The 13184-nt window shown below is 42.9% G+C and overlaps 1 protein-coding gene across 18 annotated transcripts in view; it reads left to right on the top strand.

Annotated features, from left to right (window-relative positions):
• Nucleotides 1-13184, top strand: part of GIT2 (GIT ArfGAP 2) — a 49558-nt gene that overhangs the window by 24053 nt on the left and 12321 nt on the right. For 6 of the 18 annotated variants that reach the window (XR_853139.3, XR_004618966.1, XM_019793181.2 and 3 more), the window contains exons 12-16: nucleotides 544-655; nucleotides 4059-4201; nucleotides 6177-6326; nucleotides 9908-10156; nucleotides 11851-11940. Coding sequence is in view for 16 of the 18 variants with exons in the window: in XM_019793181.2 (XP_019648740.1) it covers nucleotides 544-655; nucleotides 4059-4201; nucleotides 6177-6326; nucleotides 9908-10156; nucleotides 11851-11940 (744 nt within the window). In the remaining 2 variants the exon portion in view is untranslated. Of the gene's footprint in view, nucleotides 1-543; nucleotides 656-4058; nucleotides 4202-6176; nucleotides 6327-8572; nucleotides 9354-9907; nucleotides 10157-11850; nucleotides 11941-13184 lie in introns of those variants that run through there. The other 12 variants (XM_011217167.3, XM_011217166.3, XM_002930371.4 and 9 more) reach the window with 10 other exon arrangements.

The following is a 13184-nucleotide window of genomic DNA, read 5'->3' as shown; positions in this document are numbered from 1 at the left end:
GCCAGTAAAATAAAAATAACAAAGATTTATGTGCAGTGATTTTCATCAAAGCACTGTACAAAATAATAGAGCATTAAAAACAGCCTAAGCCTCTGTCAGGAGGAGAAAAGTTGAGTAAACTGGGAAGGCCTTTTAATTTTTATTGATTAACGGTTGTATATAATGATGGAGTCCCAGCATCTAGGCTATAACTTTATCTTGAAATTTTAAAATGTTCTTCCAAATTAATTTTTCATTACTAGGTCTGCTTCAAAACTGAATTGATAATGGGGGAAAAAAGCATCAGGTAGAAACATTTTGGTTTTGTTCACAAAAATAAAGGCAAGGTGTTATCTAGTTCTCTTATATAGATGGCTCTACTCTGTTCGTAAGGAGAACGTTGATGTGTGCCTCCCCTAGGCTGCGGTGGTACTTTGATCATGCTCGGAAGTCTTTGCTTGGGAGACTTGCTTAAGTCTAACAACAGTGTGATTGGTTTTATGTGAATATCCACGCATATATTTTCACATTTGGAAATCTTTCCAATTATTTTTTCACTCTCAGGGAAGACAGAAACTCGCTAGGTTTAACGCCCATGAGTTTGCCACACTGGTCATCGACATTCTCAGTGACGCCAAGAGGAGACAGCAAGGCAGTCCTCTTTCTGGTTCAAAAGGTAACTGTTTCAGGCCGCTAAAATTTGCTTCTTTGGCCTTCTAAACCCGACACAGGTATTAAGTTTAAAATTATAATTTAAGGGGCGCCTGGGTGGCGCAGTCATTGGGCGTCTGCCTTCGGCTCAGGCGTCATCCCGGCATTGTGGGATCGAGCTCCACATCAGGCTCCTCCGCTGGAGGCCTGCTTCTTCCTCTCCCACTCCCCCTGCTTGTGTTCCCTCTCTTGCTGGCTGTCTCTGTCAAATAAATAAAATCTTTTAAAAAATTATAATTTGGGGCGCCTGGGTGGCACAGCGGTTGGGCGTCTGCCTTCGGCTCAGGGCGTGATCCCGGTGTTGTGGGATCGAGCCCCACATCAGGCTCCTCTGCTGTGAGCCTGCTTCTTCCTCTCCCACTTCCCCTGCTTGTGTTCCCTCTCTCGCTGGCTGTCTCTATCTCTGTCGAATAAATAAATAAAAAATCTAAAAAAAATGAAAATAAAAAAATTATAATTTAATTAGAGCAGTCATCATGAAAAGTTTACCTTTTTGAATCCTGATGAATTTTAAGTATTCCAGTGTTATTAACTGCTATTCAGATTTATCCGATACATGTTTTTTCCTTTTAGATCACCTATCTATCTTCCCTATAAAATTGCATCCTAAAATTAACCCAGAAGTCTGACTTAGATCTTATTAAAGGGCAGAAGAAAAATCAGCCCCCTTGATTGATACTTCAGCTCACCTGTTGTTGCTTACATACAGAACTGAGCTCTAAATAATAAAATTTGTTACTGTAAACTTTAGATGTCTACAGTGAGAATTATTGTGGTTTAAAATTGTAGAGGGCACCGAGCCCTATTTCCAAGATGCCCTGTTGAGTCTTGTTCAGTAGCTCAGCGTCCTGACTGTGCTTAAGAACATATTTCTTCCCCCATCTCTGTTAGGATATACTTCTTGGTTTTTTTTTAGTTATAGAAGTAATACATTTTTAATTATAAAACACTAAACAGAAGAAATACATACCATAAAAACTAAGTTTTCAGTTAGCGTAGTATTCCCCAAAGACAGTAATCATTAACTGACATTAGTTTGTTCTTGAGTTTACTGGTTCAATCAGGAATAAGCAAATTCTGAGAAAATGTACTAAATTTTGGTGAAGGTGCAATGGTAAGCGTCCATACATAAATTTGGAATCTCAAAATGTACGTACTCTTTGATTTGGTATTTCTATTTCTAGTTAATTTGAGGGGAAAATAGCAGAGATGTTATATGTATATGTAACCCTGAAAACATTACAAACAAATGATAGAGTAGTGAGAATCACATATTTGAGTAGTGCAGACTTTTTTTTTCCCAAAGAGTATATAATGACATAATATGAAATAATAAATTAGTTTTTTTAAATATTTAGTATACTCTTCATTTTGTAAGGAAAACATTTATACACATACATGTGCACAAGCAAATATACCACATTAAGTACTACGTAAATACATAATGAGTCCTCATTATTTGCAGATTCCATATTTGCAAATTCATCTATTCACTAAAGCTTACCTGTAACCTCAAAGTTAGCACTTTCATGGTAACTTGTGGACATGGGCAGAAAGGCAAAAAATCTGAGTCACCCAAAACACACATTCCCAGCTGAAATTGAACAAGGCCATTTGTATGCCTTTTTGTCTCAGCTGTCATACTGTTAACAAGTGTCCTTTTTAGGTCTACTCAGTACCACATTTTTATATTTTTGTCCTTTTTGTTGGTTATTTTGCTGTTTAAGATGGCCCCCAAGCATAGTGCTAAAGTGCGGTCTGGGGCTCCCAAGCACAAGAAAGCTGTGATGTGCCTGACAGAGAAAATGCCTGTATTAGATAAGCTTCACTCAAACATGAGTTGTAGTGCTATTGGCTGTGAGTTCAATGTTAATGAATCAACAGCATGTATTAAAGGTGTCTGAACTGGGGGGGCGCCAGGATGGCTCAGTCAGTTTGGCGTTCAACTCTTGGTTTTGGCTCAGGTCGTGATTTCATGGGTTGTTGGATCAAGCCCCATGTCAGGCTCCATACTCAGTGAGGAGTCTGCCTGAAAGATTCTCTCCCTCTGCCCCTCCCCCTACTCACGCTCTCTCTCTCTCTCTCTCAAATAAATAAATAAATAAATGTTTTTTTAAAATGGTGTCTAAACAGAAACACACATAAAGTAAGGTTCTGTGTTGATCGGCTGACAAAAATGTTGTGAGTAAAGGCTGGCAGGAACCTGCCCCTGTGTTTCCTCTCGGAATAGTGGTTCAAGATTTGCTAATTCAGGCTTCATAGCAACGTTATCTACCATACCAACCGCAAGTAATAAAGTAGACTCTTTATATGTATATGTTTAGGGAAAAGACTGGGAAGGTATAGACCAAAATAAATCAATGGCTATGATTGATTACCATTAGTTTCAGATTTTCTTTTCTTTCTTCTTCTTTTTTTTTTTTTTTAGATTTTATTTATTTATTGGTCACGGAGGGGTGGGGGAGAGAGCACAAACAGGAGGAGAGGCAGACAGAGGGAAAAGCAGGCTCGCCGCTGAGCAAGGAGCCCAATGCAGAACTCAATGCCAGGACCCTGGGATCATGACCTGAGCCTAAGGCAGACGCTTAACTGAGCCACCAAGGCGCCTCTCAGATTTTCTATATTGAGTATTACTTCTGTAAATCAAGTGATACATCAATTTGAAAAATTTAAATTCCTTTTGAGTAACCATAATTTATCACCCAGATATTACCCATCTAAATATCCAGAAATAATATTGGAAATCATAGGTCAGCTTGACTTAGTTGCCTCAGAGAAGTTAGACTTGGATAATTTGTGAAATCTTTTATTCAGAACGTGTTAGAGCCTATGGAATCATCCTTGCTTCCCTGTAGACCATACCTTCCTGGTGTGTGCGTGTCCACTGGGTTGTTCTGTTTTCTCCTTTCTCTCTGGCAGTCAGCCAACTAATGCCAGCGTACCTGTTCTCTGAGCACCAAGTTTCTAGGCTCCATCTTAACAGTCTCCTTTCAGTGACTTTACCTTGTAAACAAGTTGCAGTTAAATTGAATCACAGTTAATCTTCCACTAGTTATGGCTTTCGTTCCCTGATTTGGAACTACACTCTGTCTCCTGAAATGATGAGAAACTCGGGAATGTGCCTCCGCATTTGGCACATTGATGAGTGACCCAGGAGGACGCTGAAATGCCTCTGTGCAGTTGGTAGTTGGCCCTCTTGTCTGGTCCGTTACTTGCTCTATGATTCCTATATTGGTGTGAATATAACATTGTTATTTCTGTCATTTTCTTTTAGTCTTTAAATGGCTAAACCCAAAAATCCTCCCAGTGGATTTTGGGGGAAAAAGTTTTTTTAAGCCTGAAGGAAAGTTATTTGCTTCTATTGATAGACAATGTGGAGCTCATATTGAAAACAATCAGTAACCAGCACAGTGTTGAGAGTCAAGACAATGACCAGCCAGACTATGACAGTGTGGCCTCAGATGAAGACACGGATCTGGAAACTACTGCAAGCAAAGCAAACAGGCAGAAGGTGAGATGACACGGTGCACGCAGAAGGGGAGAACATGTTTCTTTTTGGAATCTTCCCTCCTGCATAATCTCCTTATTTGTAAACCACTGTGAAAAGTGCTCTGGAGGTCAAGTTGGGTTTACTACTAGTTTGGGCCAGCAAGGTACGTTGTTTTAAAATAGGGGGTCCTCTGTCCCTAAGTTGATTGCTGAATCACAGCCCTGCCTCAGATGTCATTTTATAAAACTTGTGAGGAGGGGTGATGTGTTTTATTCCTTCAGCGAATGTTTAGCAAGTGACTTCTCTGGATCATACTCTCCCGAGTGAGGCCTAGTCCCTTTCCTGTGAGGGTGTCCCTGCCTAGTAGGAGAGAGAACTGCAGTCGGAGGTACAAAGTGATACAAGTCATAAGAACTACAAACAGAAGCCAGGGGTAGAGGTATGAGAGGAGACCCAGCTTGCTGGTGAGGACAAGTGTTGGGATGGGGGGGAGGCCGTGTAAGTGGGATGTCTGTCAACATGTGCCTTAAAGGATGCATGGGATTAGGTATATGGAGAGGCAGGGGAAGGTGGTCTAGGAAGAGAGAAGGTGAAAGAGGGCATCTGGCAGCACCTGCTCCTGTGTAGAGACAGCCTAAAAGGAGTGGGACTCACAGCTGTAGCAGAAGGTGGGGGTCCCACCATAGAGGAACATGACGTCAGACGGAAGAGCCCACACCTTGGCAGGCAGTGTAGAGCCCAGGAAGCTCTTAGGCAGGACAGGAGGGCGACGGTCAGCAATTTTGGTTCCTCTCTTTGGGGAGGACTGTTCTTGGTAGGTCAGAGAGCAGAGGAAGGAAACCCAGTTGGGGTACTGCTGAAGAGGCCGCCCTGGGGCCTGTGCTGAAAGGGTCCAGATGGAAGGGAAGTCACAGTAGCAGAGTGAGTGTGGGCCCAAGGAGAAGGCAGCGGAGGCCCGCTGATCCACCTGCTGCTGAGTCCCCAGGACCTCGCCCCAGATCCGGCCCACAGAGGAGCTCAGCAGACATTTGAGAAAGGGCAAACAGGAAGACAGATAAAGAGGTCTCAGCAGTAAGTTCGAATGTTTGAAGCGGGGATGTAGACTTAGAGAAGATGTGTCCAGAGTTGTCCAGCTCACATGACCGTGAGAAGGGTAGTGCCATCAGTAGATACAGGGAATGCAGAGGGGACAGCAAGAGTCACTTGTCCCATCTGATACACCCCTGCTCAGTGTCCCCAGAAGCACCAGATTCAGAGCAAAAGCCAAACTCATGACGGGATCCAACCCACTGGCGTCCTCCTCTCTGCCTTGCACATCTGCTCCCTCTAGCTAAGCTCTGCTGCTGGCTAGAACGTTCCTCCTCTAGACAGCCACTGGACTAATGTCCTTCTGGCATGTGTCACCAACCCAAAGGCTTATCCCACCTGTCTCATTAAAAGGCACCCACCTTCAACCCTGTTTCTGTCCTCAGCCCCTCACCTTGCTCCATTTTCTCTATTTTCCATAGCACTTGTCATCTGCTGTCATACTATGTAGTAACTTATTTCTATTTTGTCCCTCTCCCTCTCTGCTGGGGTATAAACACCATGAAAGCAGGAATCTTTATCTATTTTTTTATATATCCCAAGTTCCTAGAACAGTGCCTGATGCTCAGTACAAATAGGTTAGAATGAAGGAGTTACTGAAAGAATGAATTAAAGAAAAAGGAACGAGCAAGAGAAAGGCAGGCAATACAAGACATGCACTGAGAGTCTCGTCAGACTAGATTCATGGCAGCACTCCCTGTTCTGTTAGAAAATATTGACTCTAATATTTTTCCGATATTACAATAGCCATACCTTTATGTGTATTTTTGCGTTCCTCCCAGAAGCCTTGATTTGATTTGATTAATTTTGCAGTCCAGCTGGCGTGGTCAGAATTTGAAATTCTTTAGCTGTGAGTCTTGAATGTTTTCGTCATCTCAGATTGTGAACATTTTCCCCAATTTATTTTTAGAGCCTAGATTCAGATTTATCAGATGGACCAGTCACTGTGCAGGAATTTATGGAGGTCAAAAACGCTCTAGTGGCTTCTGAGGCCAAGATACAGCAGCTAATGAAGGTGAATAACAACTTGAGTGACGAGCTGAGAATTATGCAGAAAAAGGTAACACGTTAATAAATGCCAGGATGATTGACTCTTTAACCCCGTAGTATAAGGAAGAACCCCAGGCACAATGCTGGTGGGCAAAGGGGAGAAAAGCAATTATTATAACAGACCTAAAAACCTTTGGGCCAAGCTTTTTGGAAGCAGTATGTATTTGGATATTTCAGACAAAGTGGTTTTGGTTAGAAATAAATCCAGAGTAAGTTTCTCAGGCAGTTGGCATGTAACAACCTAGTTGCAGCCACCCTTGCACTACTCTGTGCTTCCTGGGAATTGGATGCCCCTCCATGGATGCTCGCCTCCCCGTGGCTCATTCTAAAGAATCACACCACGAAGACAGCAGATAAAAGGCCTGGACAGGCGTCTGTGCTTCTCAGCGCTCCGTGCAGAGGGTGCCGTCTCTGCTCACTCATTTTTCTCAGTTGTTACCCGCCCAGCTCTGGCAGTTCTGTCCCACATCCCTGCTGTTTTTCACCAGTACTTAATAATTTCTGATGTCCTCAGAGCAGGGCCCACCACAGAGTATGGACGGCATAAGTATAAGAAAACATCTTCATTTGCACTAGTAAGAAACAATCCCATTTGCCCGGCATTTTCTCGTTCGCTGCCTTTTGGGAGAGTCAGAAATATATGAATATATTAATCTCTAAAAGGAGTGTGGGGCTACTAGTATGAAGGAATATGCTTAAGAGGGGGATTATGTATGTAACTCTTTATGAGAAGGCTGTCCCTGTCATTCCGTTCTCTCCAAAATTTGCCTACTGCCCTTAAACAGAAACCAAATGAAGTATGTATCTGTGTCTTAATTCTTCCATTTGAAGAGTAATGTTTTGGAATCATTATCAAGAACAGAGGACAAGGTGCACTCCCTTTGTGGCTGGGCCCTTCCCAGAGATGTCCCCTAAAGGAAGCCCAAAGAACTAGAAAGAGCTCCGTCCCCTCTGCCTGTCAGGGAAGGACACCACAGTGCTCTCTCGCCTGGGGCTTGGTCTGGGATTCTCTTGGTGTGGAGTTCTAGATCACTTTTTTGAGATAAATGGCCGCAAACCTATAACACTTTGTAAAGATGAACTGGATTTTCATTCACCCCATGTTCTGGGCCAGCCTGGCCCCATCTAGAGCTGGTGTGCAGCCGTGAACAGGGCAGACCAAGAGCCCTTCTGCTGTATCATACAGGGCTTGCACTTTTTCTGTCTTTTCTGAAATATCTTCTGTTTAATGAATTACAGTTTGTCCCATTAATTGAACTAATAATTTTTGTTGAGGTTGACCTTTTCTGAAACATGTTGACTTTGCCAGTGTAAATCAGTCTGCTAAGCATCACTTTTTTTTTTTTTTTGCTATAATGCACCTTTAGTATTTGTAGAAATCGCCAGAGATAACTTCCTATCTCTGAAAGCAAATGTCTTGAGCTTTAAGAAATGCAGAGTGAAATTATTTGCCATTGCTCATGGTTTATCTCAATTCCTAGAAACGCTTTTGATTTCTGAAGCTATTGAATTACTTGTAACTTCTCATTTCCTGTTATACTCCTTCCAAACAAACACATGTAGTCTGATTCTTATTAAGATTGGCATCAATCAGATTTATTCTAGGACATCTCTCTAAATACCGAGGACTAAAATTTTTTAAAATTGAGACAAGGAATTTATGCTCATCAAACAAATTCAAGTAAAATCCACACCGGATGTTTTAGCGGCATGGCGAGTGTTAAGATGAAGTTTCAGATTTCAAGGCAAAACTGAGAGAAGGCTTTTACATAGACAGGCCTGTGACCAGACACCCTAGTCGTTCATGGAGGGGCAGGTGTCACTTCTCCTCATTCTCTGGACTGTGTCCATATCACTTTAGGACGTGGGCTCCCTAATAAATAGTTAGACAGGCACCTTATGCTTGTCTCTATCCTGGAATGTAGGAATTTTCAGTGGCTGCTTGTCACTTCGCAGCTGTTCTTTCTTTGGAAACTGAGTTGCAAATAGAAGTTATGCCCTGTAAGCCTTTGTGGTATAGAAGCACTCTGTCGTTCCTTAGTGGATCATACTTGGAAAAAACAGAAATGGGGGTGTTTCTGCGGCAAAGCAGTATAAGGCAGACTGTCACAAAAATTTGGCACTATTGCTATAAAGTATGTAGAATTTGCTTGTTTTGCAAAGATGTGTTGGTTTTATTTCAAAGTTAGGTAAAAGTTTGTGTATCTGTAGTTGACAAAGTAGCATGATTTGTATCTGATCTTTCATATTTAACAGCTGCTTGGAAAAGATGCTAATTAATGAAGAGGAGCAGCCACTATTGGTGTATTATTCACAGATCGGTGCTTTCTAAATAAAAATTGAAAGTAACTCCTAACACTGAATGGGTTTGCTGTTGAAAAAGTAATGATCTTCTGGTGCAAATACATTTGCTTGCGGACTTAAGCCTCGGCCCTGGTGGGGAATTTGGTCAGAGTTTACAGTCTCTGTCAAAGAGTAGACAGCTGAACTTACACCACACCCAGCTTATAAAATGTCATGGAACATGAAGGAGCACCAGAGGGGAAGGACACTGTGCAGACGGGACTCAGTTAATTGTGTTTCAAATGCCAGACGCTAAGGAGTAACACGATTCCTTGCTGATCCCTTAACTCTAATTCATCAAACACCATGAAGCAGCCTGCATGTGAGGAATGGAAGGAGCAATCAGGGTCTCCAAGTGTCAGCCTCTAACTAAAATAGGGTGGTGCCAGGCAGATTAGACTGTTTAAAGCTGACACCGCCGAGGTCGCATTTTTGGGTGACAAAGCCAAAGGAGAGAGAGAGAGAGGCCAAATATTCCGGTCCTGGCTGACAGCTGATCGATCACCAGAGGGAAGCAAGCGTGCTACGCGGAGCATTCAGGCGAAGATGTTAACGTAGTTCATAGGCCTCCAGTCTCCTTCGTGATATGTTAATATAGCAAACTTGCCATGATTCGATTCCTTCTCTTTTTTAAGAAGTTCTAAATTGTTTGGAATATCAAGAGTATTCTGTAATAAAAATTTGTGGATCATAATTTTTCTTGTTGGCTTTTTGGGAAGAAATAGCCCATCTGATATTTCGTAAGCTGAACTTCACTGTCTTTCTGGCTTTGCAAAGCAACTCTGGTTATCCTTGTGCTGCTTCCATGGTGTCTGCTGGCATTTTTGGCATTTGCAAATTGCTCAGGGCTCATTTGAAAAGCAGGTTACCTAAATCTTCATGATCTCAGGCTCTTGCTTGAAACACCCTTAGAAGAATCCAGAGTCCCGCTCGCCTGCAAACATTTCCCAGGCCCACCATGACCAGTTTTTAAGTGGTTAGACATTTCACTTTTAAAAAGTCCAAACTATAACTTTTCCGCAATGAGAAGTCAAGCCTGTTTAATTTGCTCGAGTGATGAAGTGAGTTGATTGTGTGTCACTCATTCTAGAAGAGCGAGTTCTTGTTTGTAGTTGCCTGTAACTTTCAACCCAGCTAGCTGTTACTGTTCTTACTGTTTAAAGCTGGTAGTTGTATGCGTTTACTTGGTGTTTGCTTTTTCTGCTTGCTATAGAAAAACACCGTCCCACTGCCAAACATTTCTTTCAGCTTCAAACACTCCAGAGTGAAAATTCGAACCTCAGGAAACAGGCCACAACCAATATATATCAGGTGCAAACTGGTTCTGAGTACACAGACACTTCCAACCACTCTTCCTTAAAGCGACGTCCGTCTGCCCGGGGCAGTAGGCCCATGTCCATGTACGAGACGGGATCAGGTCAGAAACCATATCTCCCAATGGGAGAAGTGAACCACCCCGAAGAGAGCAGGACAAGACTCCAGCCTTTCCCCGCGCACGTAAGTAACACCACTGGCGCTTCCGCTGTTCACTCTCTGTCCAGCCTGACTCCTGCATTCCCTCTTCTGAACCTGCAGATCCCTGTGTCTCTGCTTTGCCAAATTGGGCTAGGAGAGTTATCCTTGTGTTTGCTGTATTAACATGTCAACAGATGCTTGTTATACTCCCACAAGCAGACAGGGCCATTGGCTGAAAGTTTTCCGACAAAGTTCAGGATTCTGGCTCCTATTCAGCCCCGCCCCCCTTTTCTCCCTCATATCCATAATCTCTCTCCCAGCCAGCCAGTACTGGAACTTTTTTTGTAACAAGCTTTCTACCCCACTTCTAAAAACAAATGGTGTAAATGTCACCAGCAAAAGTAAGTGCCATCTTCTTTGAGGTAGACAGATAGGTGCCCCTCTATGAAATGGAGCCCTTAGAATTCAGGGTGCCTTCTCTGCCCTTCCCAGTGGAGCAGGTGGTGTCCGCGGCCTGGGCGTGCAGGGTAGGTCTGGAAGCCTCCAGGCCTCCGCAGCCTCTCCATGTGTGGTCAGCCTGCCTGCTTAGCTTCTGCACACCCTCCTCCCCTTCGTGGAGAAAATGTTGCTCTGTCATTTCATAAACAGGAAATGTAAAACCCCTATACCGATTTTACCAGGATTGTATGCCAAAGGTTGCGTTCTGTAACAGGCTGCTAACCATCGTGTTTCACAATGGGATAAGTATCGTGGTGTGAGGTTTTCAAATGTTACATTTCTTTTGGATTTATTTTAAAAACCCATCTTTTGACAAAATGTTACAGACATTTGGAACTTACGTGTTTTCAGAGAGTGGTATTTATCTTTTATGAACGTGAAAGTTACTTCTTCAGTCAGATTTTTATAGGCATTTCCCAAAAATCCTCCTCTCAGAGTAAATGCAGAGTAAAGGATACGGCCTAGTAAATTGAACCTTAGTTTAATTTTGTCAGGCTTCAGTGCTGTTTAATTTCAGTGTTGTTATATTGTAGTTGGGTGTCCGTTACTTCAACTCTCTAAGTTGTTTGGGCTAGAACATTCTAAAGCAATTGATTTGATACATTTGGTGTAACGGAAATGCCATTGAACTAACTTAAGAATCTTATTTTTGTATAACTGAAAACAAAAGTTAGGAAAGACAACTTTGTCAGTTTTCACAGCATAGTTTTTTATTTTAGAAACATTTTTTTTTTATTATCTTATGTTAATCACCATACAGTACATCCCCGGATTCCGATGTATAGAAACATTTAGAATACAATGTCATTTTATTGCTAAAGTTCTGTATCTGTACTGAAGAGTAGATTTAATAACCTATACCAACTGAACCATTCATATAGTTTATCTCAAGTATATCCTGATTAAAAAAACAAATATTTGTTTAAGGCCGTCCATTAAAAAAAACTGACAAAATTAACAAATTATGCTAGGTGTTATCTTTTCTCTTATGGAAAAGCAGCTTTATAAATTCCAAGTAATTTCTGGGAGGCATCTCACTAAAGGAGTAAACATTTCTGGGGACCTGTCATCAGCTAGCATGGCAATAAGCCTGCCATCGCGGAAATTTCATCATCGAGCTCACATAGTTGCTTTTCAGGATTTTTTTACTGGGAAGCCCCGGGCTGAAGCCAGGGTAGGTGGTAGGGTTTTTTGTTTGTTTTGTATTTTCCCGAGTGTGTTTCTTTTTCCCCTTCCAGATCGGGAGGAGTGCGCTTGTGACCTCCTCTTCATCTCTGCCTTCCTTCCCCTCCACACTTTCCTGGTCGAGGGACGAAAGCGCCCGAAGGGTTAAGTACACTCTGACCGGTCTGCTCTCTGGAGGAGGGGCAGTGCTTCTGGGCGCTTTGTGCTTCTCCTGGCCCTCCTGTCCCTCCACTAACTGCCCTTCTGTCCTGCATGAGGCAGTGCTTCCCCCAGGTGTCTCAGCACAGTGGCGTGCGGGCACGCGCGCGCTCACACACGCACACACGCATGTCTGTAGGAGGTGGTCTCCCTTTTGTCTAACCCCACATTGCTCAGTTTCACTTAATATTTAACAAAGTTCGTGATTCACCCTATAACATTTATTCGGAGCATACTGTCTATTTAAACAATCAAAAAATTAGCTGGCTGCTGGTTAAATACTGTAATAGGGCAACTGTGTCAAATTTGTCCAGAGTAACAGTTATCAGAAGTATATTTGGGCTAACTGAAACACTAAGACATCATGCTTTTATTATTTTTTATTTTTTTGCCTGTTGACATTTTTTATGTCAGTGTCATACCTGACACACGCAGGTCTTGCAGTCCCTGTGTCCTGCAGCAGAATTGCAACACGGGGCAGCACTGGAGGTATGGCAGCTATTAGTGTGGAGCTGTTCGCTTAATGAGTTGGTCAAGTCCAGCTTGCTGATGTATGATTCCCTGTAACAATGTGTCATTCAGGTAAGCTCCTTTTAGAGTAGGCAGACAACAGTATTTATTAAGCACCTCCTCTAGACCCAACGTTTTGGTAAATCAGAGTGTCCTAGGGATTCAGGTGACGTTCCTGCTCCCAAAGGCACTGTCAGTTTAAAAAATTCTTTTCCTGTGGCGCCTGGCTGGCTCAGTCGGTTAAGCGTCCAACTCTTACTCTCAGCTCAGGTCTTGATCTCAGGGTTGTGAGTTCAAGCCCCACATCGGGCTCCACCCTGGGCGTGGAGCCTTACTTAAAAAAAAAAAAAAATTCCTTTCCCTCACAAAGAGTGCATGACGTCCCCTGGAAAAGCAGTGGAGACAGTGCACAGGCTTTGAAGGCCTGCATTCAGGTCGTGGCGCACTCTTCCTTTAACAGATGGGTAGTGTGACCCAACTCGAGAGGAGGGAAGGTGGCTGTGGGTGAGGCACTAGCCTCACAGACAGGGTGGGGTTTGCACTAGGCTTTTTTCCATTCCCTCCACATCAGTAGGAATGACAGAGGGTCGTTTTTTCCCACTGCCAGTGCCATATGGTTCATCGAGGCCCTTTGGCGGTTCTCTTCCGCACTTGGAGGTAGTCTATTAAAAGGAATTCT

The sequence above is a fragment of the Ailuropoda melanoleuca genome, chromosome 12 (genome assembly GCF_002007445.2).
Source record: "Ailuropoda melanoleuca isolate Jingjing chromosome 12, ASM200744v2, whole genome shotgun sequence".
Lineage (NCBI taxonomy): Eukaryota > Metazoa > Chordata > Mammalia > Carnivora > Ursidae > Ailuropoda > Ailuropoda melanoleuca.
The sequence above is the reverse complement of the archived record's forward strand: the minus strand, read 5'-3'. Positions and strand labels throughout refer to the sequence as shown.